General features: G+C 35.3%; 2 protein-coding genes across 4 annotated transcripts in view; both read left to right on the top strand.

Annotated features, from left to right (window-relative positions):
• LOC129793173 (uncharacterized) overlaps positions 1 to 14171 on the top strand; it is a 1136769-nt gene that overhangs the window by 244402 nt on the left and 878196 nt on the right. The gene's annotated exons all lie outside the window — the stretch shown is intronic.
• LOC129793155 (potassium voltage-gated channel subfamily H member 8) overlaps positions 1 to 14171 on the top strand; it is a 59321-nt gene that overhangs the window by 10663 nt on the left and 34487 nt on the right. For all 3 annotated transcript variants that reach the window (XM_055832877.1, XM_055832875.1, XM_055832876.1), the window contains 3 exons: positions 6145 to 6255; positions 6491 to 6610; positions 10925 to 11062. In XM_055832877.1, the coding sequence (XP_055688852.1) occupies positions 6145 to 6255; positions 6491 to 6610; positions 10925 to 11062 (369 nt within the window). The remainder of the gene's footprint in view (positions 1 to 6144; positions 6256 to 6490; positions 6611 to 10924; positions 11063 to 14171) is intronic.

Below are 14171 nucleotides of genomic sequence, written 5' to 3' on the forward strand. Positions count from 1 at the left end.
AATGAGAAAAAAAAAGAAATCATAAGATGTCCTAAGCAACAGCTTTTTCCACTTTTCCAATGAACATGGAAATTTCCAAGGCAGTTTTATGGATTAATTTAAACCAAAACACCGCACATACTTTCACTTATCAAGCTTGCGAAGCTTCCATTGCAATTTTTTACGACCAACGCAATTTTATTTACTCTGTGTCTCCTTTTTTTCTCCCTTCTCCCGGAAAGCTACTGAAATATTTAAGAGTACGCTAAACAAAATTGTTAAAATTATAGCACAATTTCCGGACGCTTGATGAGAATATTAAAGGGGAAAATTTGCTAATTTTACTATGCGACAGTGAAAATCCTTCGCTCTGCGCGTAAAGAAAAACTCCCCTATAAAGCGCGTCGTTATGCTTGCTACCGCAATTACTCAAATATTTACTCAGAATGAAGTTAGTAAGATAATTCACTCAACGGTGGTGCATCTTTGGTGGGTGCGGGTTTATTTTTCAGTAAATATAAAAATAAATTTTCCCCACAACGATGGATCAACGGAAAATGTTATATATATTTTGTATTTTTGTTATTGAAAGTATATATTTTAAACCGCGATGCAAGCAGAAATAATTTTTATTTAGTTTAAAATTCATTGCGAAAGGTAAGCACCAGGCGCCTCCATGTAGAATTAAAAGCAACCAGGCATTGTCTGATTAATTAATTGGCTTCTAAACGTGTTGAGATAACAATTAAGTGCCTCAATCTTAATTTAAGACAAGTTTTAATTTAATTTGATGATAAACAGATGCTTTTAAGACAATTGAAGGGACTTAAATTAATTGCAGAATTGCATTGGAAAGGAAGAAAATTACAATCACCAGGCGTCTCCATTTCAATATATAACAAATTTTAATTTAAGCAGAGCAGAATCTATTTTCTTCCATGAAAAATTCATCCTTAATATCAGAAAAACTTCCTAGTTATTGAAATTTATATCAAGTACAAACGATAATTAATTTTTATCCTTTAGCACGCAAAGGTTAAAGATCGAACCATTTTATTCGGTTTAATTTACCTCAAGCTATTTAAGAAATATATAGACGCCTCGTATTTCAATGATCCACCCACGGCAATTAAACCGGTAAAATTTATCGTGGAAAATCACCAAATTAATGACCTTCCGTTGGACAAACAGAGAGCAATTTGTATTTATGAATAAGTTTTTTGGGTCTCGCAATTTTGCTAATCTTTGTAGCAATATTTTTGCTATAAATGCCACATTTGCTCAGGTGCAGCGTGCTCTCGTGCAACGATAAACACGAATATTTTCCCCGGGGGAGGGAAGCGATAAAATAAATAACTCTTAATGATTCTTGCAAAAGGTGTGGGTGGTGAACCGATCCGCGCGCGTTAAGTGGGAAGACTCTATCGAAGGCGAAGGAATTAAGGATTGTGCAAAATTTCTTGTATATCAGGGTTGAAAATTTTCCAGCGATAACCATCGCCAGGGCGAAGGTGGCAGCTGCGAGTCAAAATAATCATGCATGCGAATCCCACACAGAAGACCCCACATTTAAGTGGCTTTATCTTCCTGCCATGCTAATCCCCCATTGTTGAGTTCCTCCGCACAGAATTGCCACGATAATTGCTTGGCAAAGAAGGATTCCAAATGATTCGAGAGAGAGAGAGAGGTAGCCTCCCCAGGTAGGCACTTAATTGGAAAGCTGGGTGGAGGAGTGGCAACCCCCATCGTTTGAATCTTTTGATGTGCCTTGTTTGTTCAACTAACAAATAAACACTACTATCTCACGAACAATTTACACTCAATAAATATTGGGATTCGACATTAGGACGGGGAGCATGCTAAATGAGCAATCCAAACACTGATCTCTCAACCATTATTCCACATAGATTTAATGAAGAGATTTTTCCTCGAACATATCGCTGCTACTTTCACTCGTACCGGGTGTTTTGCCCTTTAATAACACACGTGTGTGTTCAAACACTCCCTAAAAGCGCTTTTCCGGTGAGTTTTCTTTACACAATATATCACTTAATTTACACAGAAGAGTACCATTATGTAGCACGCGCACGATAGAGTTTCTTTGATAAAAGTTAATTAAATCATTTTACAAAATTGATGAGATTTTTTTAATGAGGGAATTTCTCAAATAAACTCCAAGTTAACTTTAGAAAAAACGAAATCCTTCTTCAGAGTTCTACCAACTGCTGGTGCACACTGTGAGAAAAGAAATCAAGTGCTGAATATCCTGGAAAGCACCCTCCATTATCTCTACTTTCTTTTCACCATAAGTTTTCCCTTTTAATTAATTGCCCTGACACGTGAAATTCCTAAATGTCTATCCTCGTGAAATTGAAGAAGGGTACCAACCTTCCATGCGAAAGGTGTGAAGGTGCTTATAAAAAAAGAAAACTTCCAAACACAACATCCTGTGACAAGGAACCTCGTGCAGTGACTTTAATTTCCGCTAATCATTAGGAAAGTTCTCTTCGTTTGTGACATCGCAATCTTATCCCGCCAAGAAGCTTCTCGTGAATTCATCTTCTACGTTAAATAAAGCTCCCACATTGAAATATCTTGGAGACATTTCATAGGGGAGTGGGAGTATATTTTTTTTTATTGAATTCCTCAGTTCCTTGAGGTAGGGGTGACGTGAGAAAATATAAGAAAATGTCTGATTTAATTTTTCACACTTTGTGAGGAGAAAAATTCTCAAAAAAGTTACGATGATTTTGACATAAAAAAGTAAACATTCCACTGAAAATTTCATTCGCACGGCAAAATTTAATCATCCATCGATTTCAGCTCACACATGGAAAATTCAATCGCAAAGTGTGACGGATTTTCCGTTGTTGCTCTTCCCGCAACCTTTGAATAAATATGTGTACAATAAATATGACATATTTCCCGCGAAAAGTACCAGTAGTGATAAAAGGGAAGTTCAGTGATATGGCACGATAGAGGAATCAAAGGCGAGTTTAATTGGAAATGCAATAATATGAAAAATCCAGGAAAACATTAATAATGTCAACCATTTCACCCAATAATGCACTCTTTGTTAATTCCACGAATTACCCTTCACTTTGTGATTTATTTCACTATGCAACAATAGAGGTATTTTGTGTGCAATATAATGCAGTACATTCTATTGCTCTACAATTAAATCTATTCGAGTGAATTATTGTAGGTACGATATACCTATATTTATGTCATAATACATATTTAGAGCATTTATAAATATATTAAAAGAAAGGATAATTGAAAATAACTAATTCTGAACATGGTAAAATAATGCGAGATTTTTCATATTTCTCGCAATGTTTTCATTCAGTCTGTGTGGAAGATTTTTCACCCTATGGACATATTTAATTCCTAAGTCCTTCCATTTAATATTATATGTAGTACATGTTACCTATTTTTAGCAATCTAGCATGAACACACGACTTTATTCGCACGATATGACGCGAGGATGATTAATTGCCATGGAGAGCTTATATGAAATGATATAAAACTCATTTAGCCATTATTGAGGATGTTTTCACATGGAAAACACTCAAGACATCACTAATCAGCATTGAGACACACACTTCAGACACTTTTTCTCTCTCTCTCAACATCTTGTATTGTAACACGAGAAACTCACCCTACCGCATGAAATTTCGCATCACAAACCGAAGAAAAATTTATTACTATACAAGAGAAGATAAATAAATATTCCATCCATCTTTCCCGAAAAACCTTCTTGTGCAATTTATATCTCACTTTTCCTCTTACACACACACATCGCCTTCATCAATTGAGATAAAGGAGAAAGAGGAGAGAAAAAAGAACGAATCGTGTGTGTAAACTTTTACCCAACTCCAATAAAACGTAAACGTATTAGCGCTATAAAGTTGAAGCTGAGATTGTGTAACAGCGAAGAATGATAAAATCGAGAAGCATTGACTCATAATATTAACTCTGCCACACATTATTGCGATTTTCCACCCCCACACACCACAATCCCCCGACTTTTCTTCAACATTTTCCACTCTCTATTCCCTTCAGAGAGTCACGTGTTTGTGTGGAATTTCCCGGTAAAGCAGCCCCCTAGAAAAGCTAAAGTTTCTTCTTGTATCATTCCTCCCACTCACATGTATTTTACATAATATGTTTTAGTGCAGCAATTCTGGGAAAATTTGCAAATTTCATCCATTGAAATTAGTGTAGAAACTAATTAAATAATTATTTTATTAAGCTACAGGAATTTCTGAGCAATGCACACAGCGACAATTGGAGGGTGAAAGAAAGCTCAACAATTCTAGCAAGGCAATTAATTTGAATTTATTAATTGCATAGAGCTAAACATTTTCCACTAATCCTTTTATGTATTAACTTCTGTGAACCCCAATGGTAGAAATTGTGTTATTTTGCAGTGGATAGAGCAATTTAGTCCTTCAGTGAATTTCCTAGAATTAATTTTAAACTTATGGTTGGGAAATTAGAGATGAAATGCAAAGAATTTGTTGAGAAGATTAAAGATTTTGTATTAAATTCTTTCAAACCGATAGGAATTTAATTCTAAATAAACTTAAAATTAAAGTGGAGACGCCTGGTAGTTATTTTTTTTCTTTTTTTTTTTGTTTGAAAGTCTTTTTGTCTGAAAAGAAATTCTATTTAGGGCAATATGTTTCTTATCCCGACACACTTGTCACTCAGAAGGAAAACTAAGATTAACATAAAGAACTTCCAAACGCACCCTTTTTGAGGTATTTTCCATTAAAATTTCCTCATGATACTCACGTCGACAGTCAATGAAATGTGGCAATGAGTGATGGAGGAAGCTTGACGTGGAATGAGATGAGGAACCACACAGGATTTTCTTAGAGAGTTTCACAAAGTTTTCCTTAAGGTGTCATCGAAATCTGACAGACAGACTCAACATCCAGAAAGGTCAGAAAGTTATAATTTAAGATCTTATTTTGAGATGGTCACTTTTGGGGGCTCCCAAGCACCGACCTGAAGGAAAGGTGAGCATAAAATTTGAGAAAACTTTTCAAGTGAATGTTTATGCAGGTGCTAAAAAGCTCAACAATTTTATGCTCCAAAAGTATTCAGTGAATTATTCAGAACTTTCACATAAACACTTACTGAACCCACCCTCCTAAAGACGTTGCATTTCCCCAAAGTTATTCATTGTGAAGTCAGCGGAGTCAGCGCGAAGTCAGCTCTCATGAAAAGTAGAAGTATGTGGGAGAAAAAAGCTCCCAAAGTCCTGTGGATAAAGAAAGACGTAATTGCACTCTCCGTCTGGGTCATAAAAGTCAATTTTTATACAACCTTCCGTCGTTGGCCCTCAACATTTGTGTGACAAGAAAAAATGTCTTTTGAACTCTTTTCTCTCTCGCATATACCGGAAATTTATCGAGTGGAAAATTGGAAAATTTATATCCTTCATAGAGAATCATTTGAAAGGATGATGTACAGTGTACACTTTTAATTTATTCTTAGAACCACCCACGGATGTTTTTTGCATTCCTTCCGGGTCCTCCCACGTAAAGGGAGGCAATAAGGCATTTTTTTCATTTTCTTTTATTTTATCCCCATGAGATTATTATAAAAATTCTTGGAAGCAAAAGTACTCTATTTTAATTTTATTAAAGTATAACATTTTTTTTAAACATTGATAAGCCTGTTGATAAGCTCTACTTTCTTTTATGTTAGATAGTGGATATCATTGAAATAAATTAATACACTTCACTAAACCCACCCTTAGTTCTTATATGTACAGTTTTCATAACGCAGCAATGAATTTAATTTATTTGTTTTGCAATTATTAAAACTATTTTTTGAATCCATAATTTAGCATAATTTTTATACCTGGCTGCTTCCTATCGTTTAGCGATATTTTTTTTTGTTAAATTAATTGAATTTCTCTGGATCATATTCAATTCTAAAAACCATTATTTATCTTTTATTACAATAATATCTCTTAGAACTGATTATTCTGAATATTATTTGTGATGGAAAAAAGCTTTGCACAAGTGATTCATTGAAACATTTATTATTCATATGATTTCAAAATGTAAAGAAAAAGCTTGAGTACCAAAATATATAGTTTTTTCCGATGTTTATGTAATGTTTTTGTCTTTCATACTCTTCCGGCAGATTCGAATTTTGTCCTGGGAAATGCTCAGGTGAAGGGCTACCCGATTGTCTACTGCTCAGATGGTTTTGTGGAGCTGTCCGGATTCTCCCGTGCACAAATTATGCAGAAAGGTACGTTTCCTTTAAGCACTTTGCCCAGTAGAGTGTCCAACATATTGCGATTCAACTATTCTCCATATACATATAGAGCTTCCTGCTGAAATGACAAAGAAACCATTTGCCACAGGGACAGAGGAAATATTTGATTTTATTGCTATGCACCCTCTGGGAAATGATATCTCTGTGAATGGTGGGGAAATTAAAAAGTTTTTTTTATCTCAATGAGTTTTCCGTTTTTTTCCCGCAGGATGTGCCTGTCGCTTCCTCTATGGTCCGGAGACAAAAGATGAGCACAAAGCTCAAGTGGAGAAGAGTCTCGATGGGAAAGTCGAGCTCAAGCTCGAGGTTATATTTTACAAGAAGAATGGTGAGTGCAAAAAAGAATTGCTATTTTGAAATATTCACGTAGAGAATTGAAGGAATGCTCGGGATTTGAAATGGAGGAAGAGAAGATGTTGAATCTAAAGCATATGCGTTAATTAACAGACTTTTAGCTGTGTTTCTTTCAGACACAGCTTTTGTGTACCGAGCAAAATCGAAAGTCGTCAGATCGGGCTCAAACTTGGTATGAGCACGAATTAGGGTCCCCACATTCCAAAAAACGTATGCGCCAAAAATAAGTTTTTTCCGGCCGTCCGGCCGTCCGTCCGGCCGTCCGTCCGTCCGGATTATAAACTTAAATTGCAAGAGAACGGTAATAGATAGAGACTTGCGGTAAACGGCAAAGTTTAAATATCGACCTGAAGAAATCCGAATATGATGTCAAATCCACCCCCCCACCCCTCTGTCCGCCATTTTGAATAACCTCAAAATTTTGTTTTCGCTATATCTCAGCCTCTATTATAGCTAGAGGTCTGAAATTTTGATATGTTGAAGGGGCCATCAAGAGCTTTCCAACGATACCTCATTTTTGAAAATCGGTCAAGCCGTTTAGTCAATATGGCCGCCACAATTTTTCATCGAAAATCGACTATAACTCGAAAACGGCTTGACCGATTTTGATCAACTCGGGCTCAAATGAAAGCTTTCAACTAACCCTACAGCTCTCTAGAACATCTAAAGTTTCAAAAGTGACCGCTAGGGGGCCAAAAATCAAAAACAAAATTTTCGATGAGTTTTCGATGAATATCTCGAAAACGCCATTATCGATTTGCTTCATTTTTTGATATGTTATAGCTGACCATATTATCTAGCTTCATGCCAAAAATGAAGAAAATCTATGTCTCCGTTCTCGAGATATAGCCTTCCAAAGTTGACATGTTATATCTCGGGTTCTACAAGTCCGATTTTGATCAACTCAAGCGCAAATGAAAGGTTTCGTGAAGCCTTACAAATGTCTAGAACATTGCAAGTTCGAGAAATGACCGCGAGAGGCGCTAAAGTCAAAATCTAAATTTTCGAAAATTTCGAACTCGAATATTTCGAAAATGCCATTATCGATTTACTTCATATTTTAATATGTTATAGTTGAGGTTAAGACCTTTCCAACGATAGCTCAAACTCGAAAATCTATGGAGCCGTTCCCGAGATATGGCGTTTTAAAGATTTCTTGGGGGATGACTTTTCAACTTTTCCCGACTTTGCGCGTATTTAAATTAATTTGCGTTCTAGTTTGCTCTCACAAAATTGGTACACTGAAAGAAACACAGCTCTCGTAAGCTTGGTCAGCTTACCAGTACATTTTATTATGAATTTTACTATTTTTTAAATCAAATAAGTTCCTTAATTGAATCAAAAATAAAACTTACCTAAACTACAAAGTCGGCTAGACCTTAAGTTATTTCTTTATCCCAGCCATTAAATATTTATTTATTCGACACAGTATTTTAACAATTGGAAGCCCCTTCCACATTAATCTTTTCTATGTAGAAAATAATTCAAAAACTGTGAAAGTCATTAAGTTTTCTCTCTTGAGACGCATTTGGGGTGTGATAAAAAATTAATGACATCCCCTGTGAGTTGAGGGTGTGGAACTTCCTGTTTTGGGGCGAGAACAAACTTTCACTACGATGTGTTTGCATATTTCATTCGATAAATTTATCGTCTATTTTCCACCTCAATTGACGCTTCCAGTCTATCCAAGTGAATTTATGTCGTATTTTCTTCAGCTTAAAAAAAAGCTCAAAATCTAACCGAAGAATTTTTTCTCGACAAGAGAAGAAGGACCCAACTCAACTCCTTGAAATATTTTCGAGGTTGCAAAAACATACGCGCTTTAAACTTCCACAAGAGAGTCACATTTCGGACTATTTCTCTTTTCAATGGGAGTGTCTTATTGCGAAATACCGCACAACTTCTTAACCAAAAGAAAGAACCACCACTTGGTTTAAGTTTTCATTTAAGTGAAAATTCGCACAACATCTCCCTCACCATGAGAAATGTGGTTGGAGTTTGCTGAATGCGGGGTGGTTGCTCTCCCCGAGAATGTCTTCTCGTCGTGGTAAATTACATTCAATTAATTACGATACAATTCGTGAAGAAATAAACATAACGCAGAGAAGGGTGATCATTGTCTCTCAGCTATTAATATTCAAAATATTCCCCTCCCCATCTCCCTGAATTCTCATTTAATAGTTGCAGAATTGTCTGACAGAGGCAAAGAATTGACAATTTGGCAAATGCGGGAGTGCCTCTGTTATTTCATATTTTCCCGTCTGTTTTTGATTAATTGGCACAATTAATCGCTCTTCATATTTTTTGGCTTTTCGGGCGGATTATGTGGTTATTCCACCCACCCACTCCATTCATTTTAATCTAAATAATTTCACAGAGTTGACAGTATTTAATGGATTTTGATTCGAGAATTTCTGGCATTTTTATACACTCGAAAAAAAATCTAAATTGCATCAATAAATTCTTTAGCTACAGGATTTGGTTAAAAAAAATTGAAAAAATAATTTACTCTCCCTTCAAACAGACTTTTATTGAATGAAGTGAAAAAAACTGTCGTGCATAAAAACTCCACAAAAGTGAATTATAACCCAAAAAATTGGCCGTGTGATTTATTTCAATTTACAGTGTGCGGTGTCCCTCTCCAGGGGGGCAAAAAGAGACATGCAAAATTTTCCTCTGATATGTAGATGAAAATATTCAATTTGGTATGCTAATTGAGATTAATGCTGAATAAATAAATTTAACACATTATTCAAATGTTGGGGGAGAGGTCGGTCAAAAATTAAATTTATATATTCACTTTTCCAGCAGCATATTGCCATGATGACTTTCCACGCGGTTCTTTCCCCACAAATTAATGAAGAATAAAAGTCAAATAAATTTAATTTGGATTTTTTTTTGAGTTGAAAATTTTTCTCAGCCTCTGTTGAGAAAATTTTCTCTATAGCTGAAGAGCTTTTACTATATGTTTGAAAATTTTTATGAATTTTCCAAATGAAGCATTTTTGTAAAACAAAAATATAACTTTGATGTTCTTCTATTTGTCAGGTATTTAATTCAATCATTTTTATCGAAATATTTTGTGTTACGTTCTGTAAATAATAGTGAATCTGACAGCTATTACATCCAACTATGCAATAAATCATACCGAGATTATCATCAGAGAAACAAAGAAATATCTCGACGTAATTTATTGGATCACTCAATATATCCCAAGACAATTTTTCATCATATTTCTCTCCATTTTTCAAGAGAATTATGTTGGTAGAGAGAACAGAGTGAGAAATTGAGAAATTCATATATTAATGAGCTTTTACAGACAATCTTGTTGAAGAATGTACAATTTCTATGTAAGTCTCAAAAAGAGCTTAAAGTTTTATTTACTAATTAAATTTATTTGTAAGCTGTAATTTTTCCAGGAATATAAATTTTTTTTTAAAGAATTCAGCAAAAATTTATGTAAAAAAAATTCTAACCCTAATTGTGACGTTTGACCTTTAAAAAGAAAATTAAACAATTTAAATAAGGTCTTACAGAACTTTTAAATTATTATTGAGAAACGTTTTAATATGGAGCATTTTATTTTATTTTATACTAGTCAACCCGAGCCCCAAATCACGTGTGAGCAAATTCCATTTTGAACTATAAAAGGGGGGGTGTATATTAGTAGGGGGGATGAATAATACGGTACCCCGAAAAATTCTAAAAATAAAAAAATCCCGTTATCTGACCCTTCAGCAGGTAGAAAATAAGGAAAAAATCAATTTTTATGTGGGGGCGCTATAAAAGGGGGTTGGGGCGGAATCCCATATAGCGCGTGCAACTCGTATTGACCCCCTCTACCCCCATACCAAATTTCATCAAGATCGGCCCAGCCGTTTCGGAGGAGTTCATGTGCCACAAACAAACAAACAAATTTACAAACTTTTCAGCTTTATACATATATTAAGATTAAATTATTTTCAAATTATTTTCAAATCTATTTATAACACAAGCAAAAATTATCTTGGGCCTATCTCAAAATTTTTGGTGCTTTGCCCAAGAAAAAAAACTTTTTACATATTGTTTGAGAAAACAAATCACAGAATCTATACGAATTTGCCTGAGAGGAGAAGAAATACAAAAAATTGTCTGATTTCTCTCCTCTCTTTTATCATTCATTCTATTTTCTTTTCTCTTTTATATTGCTATACAATGATTTTACAAGAAAGATGCATAACAAAAAAAAATGTGGGTGGATATTATTCATCAAACACAAAAAAATGTTTTGATATCTCTTCCATTGCAGGAACTCCTTTTTGGTGTCTTCTCGATATTGTTCCAATTAAGAATGAGAAACGTGAAGTTGTTCTATTCTTGGCATCTCACAAGGATATCACAAACACCAAAATGGCAGAACTGTCCTTGTCTGATGAATGTGATAGCGGTGAGTAAATAAAATTTTACGCAATAAAATTTACATCATCCTCCTCTTAATCGTCTAATAAAAGTGAAAGAGAAGAGAGCTTTTTTTCAACGGAAAGCTCTTGGATGAGGGTTGGCCTCAAAAAAGGCACCCTCTCCCATCTCTTTTATCATATTTTTTTTCATCACCATCCCTCTTCTATCCACATTTAATACACCAATATTATTTTGAGATACATAAAAGAGAGATTTCTAGACATGTTCCACTCAAAGCTTTCTATGTACCCCAAGTGTTACACATTTTTGCACATTATGTGCTCCACCACACATTTTTATTTGAACTCAATGTGGAAATACTTACATTGTGTGAAGGCTGGTTTTGCGTTTTCGTCGTTGAACTTTTTTTTCACCCATCAAACCACGAAGAGAATGTTTTTGCTTTCGCCTGAGGCGATTGGAAATTTTCTATATATAATACAACAACTGAAAGTTTCCAAAGTACAGTCGTGCATCGCATAACAAACCAAAACTTTACTCCATCTTTTGCCATTCTCCGCACAATGTGTGTCTGCATTTAATAGTCAATTCAATTTTATTCCCCGTATGTCTATAGAAAACTAATTCAATGTATTTAATGGAAAATCAAACTGATTTCTCAATAAATAACAATTTAATGCTTAATTCGTTATGCGAGGCAATATTGTACGCAGCCTAATGAAAGAATTTGTGTGATTTTTTCAATGTCGGCATACTTAATTTGAGTGTTTATGGCATTTGTGATATTTTTGCTACTGACTCAACGAAATTTGATTTTGATTTCACCGATTTCTAGCTTTTATTCATCCAGATTTATTACGAATTTTCCATACTTTCGTCATGATAAGGATGTGCTATCACAAAACAAATAAATCATTTTGTGTTAATGAGTATGTGTGTGTGTTAAGGTTTTATGATGAATGATATTCCAATGGCAGGTGTGTGGCAATGAGACAATTTCAATTTTCAATGTCTAATATACATAATTTATATAATTTCCTACATAGTTTAGTAGTTATGATTAAAAATTATTTTATCGATTTTATGGGAAACTTTAAGAGATAAATTTAAAATTGCATTATTAGAGTTAGCTATTGATGTCGTTATTATTGGAATGACTTTAGAGAAAAAAAAAGTTGTTTCTCACGAAAAGTGTCGAGATATCAAATTTCCGATAAAATCTTTTAAAAAATGATGCGTGTATGAGGAAATTTACATTCCTCCCGCTTCCAATTGCACCCCTCCTCCACATGAGTAGGAGGAAGGGGCTTTCAACCACCGAAAAGCTCCACTTCGATGAGGTATGCACGTAGTATATATGGGAGGAGAGTGAATCACTTCGTGTGTTGCCACCAATGAGTGAGTGAATTGAGTCAACAAGCGTGAATCACTTCTTTTTCCCAACAACGACGAAGAGAGGCTTTCCTCTGAGAAAAGCTGCGTGGGGCACAACGGATGGGAAATGAGGGAAATTTTACGATGAAGAGTGGGTCGTTTTTTATGCCAAATCTCCCACCTCCCTGGGGGAGAACTTTTTTTTTGCTCTCATGAATACCTCCACACATGGGGGTTGGAGGGTGGAAAATATGTGCGATTGTATGTCATGACAATGTTGCTGACTCTATCGCTTTTTCCGGAGGGTTGGCGTTCGTCTGTGTTTTATACATCACATTTTCATCATTTTAAGAACATGATTACATTGTCAATTGTCATGGTGAGGTTGAGAATTTTTTCAAACACCCACCCCCCCTATACATGCTGTTTCTTCAGCATTGCCTTGCCACCCCATTGAATAAAGAAAAATTGTATTTTATTTCGCTTGTGCCAGCGTCAATTATTTTTATTCATCGCAGAAAAAGGGGAAGAATTTCGGTGGCTCTTGTGCCATTTCATCTCTTTTTGCTTCTTCTTTGCCCAATTAAAAGCCACCAAAGCGCTTTTCCCTTTTTACCCTTCAATGGTTCTATCATTGAGCACATTGAGCAGATTGAGCAGCACCATATGCTGCCATTCCACCCCCAAAGAATTTAACACACAATATTCTTCTTCTGATACTTTAATTTAATTATTATTATTCGCACTGTAACGCCTCATTGAATTGAAAATATAACAATTGGGTGATCATTTCTCAACCATCCGCTCCTCCCCCTCAATTTCCTTCTCACAGCCAGCTGGTGAAATGAAGAGGTTTCGGAGGAAAATCACGGAAAATGGGGGGAGAAGAAACGTGACTGGTGAAGAGGAAGAACCCCTGTGTGTCAGAATGTCTTTTTGTCGTTTGAGGGCTTTTCATCCAGACAAAGGGTTTGTTGTTCCACCCCCACTCATCCTCATACCCACAAATATACATATACTCAAAGAGAGACCCTCGAGAAAATCAATTGCTGAGAAATAAACATTCAATTTGCTCAATTCAGTCATCATTTTCACAACCAAAGACTTACTTTTCCGTCTTCTATATTATAATTTTTTTCTTATCATCACCCCTGGAAAATGGGAGATTTTGTGGCCAAACAACACGTGCCCCTTGTACGACGACCCTCTGTGGGAAAGGTCAAATGGTGATTTAAAAACATTCATGTGCCTATTCTTATCTTTCAGTCACACGCATACACATACAACCCGTAATACACATTTCAATCGACCCCCTGATAAAAAAATCATCCCTTTAACCCCCAAATTGGCCCCATAGTCGTATACATTGAAAATTCCACAAGGAAGAAAAGGACATAGGGGCGTAATTGCAGAAAGGAACAAATTCTCGTTTTCTTCTATAAATAAAGACTCCGATGGCAAAGTTAAAGAAACTCAATTCACGTCTTTATTCCCACTCTGGGATTTTTTAGCATATATGGGGAGAACATTAGAAGAGAGGAGGGTGGTTTGAGTTGGAAAGCGATACTAATGATGAATCAGGATGGGGAGAAAAATTGCAAGCAAAAGGAAATTCGAAATCTCAAAGTATATATATTTTCCATTTGAAGCGCTGATGGGAAAGGAATTAAGTAAATATTTTACAGAGTGGTGCGCACAGGTAAAAAAGATAAATAGCAAGAATACCTATACGTTTATGTGAAATAGTAGAGGAATGAAAT

This window comes from Lutzomyia longipalpis, chromosome 3 (genome assembly GCF_024334085.1).
Source record: "Lutzomyia longipalpis isolate SR_M1_2022 chromosome 3, ASM2433408v1".
Classification (NCBI taxonomy): Eukaryota; Metazoa; Arthropoda; class Insecta; order Diptera; family Psychodidae; genus Lutzomyia; species Lutzomyia longipalpis.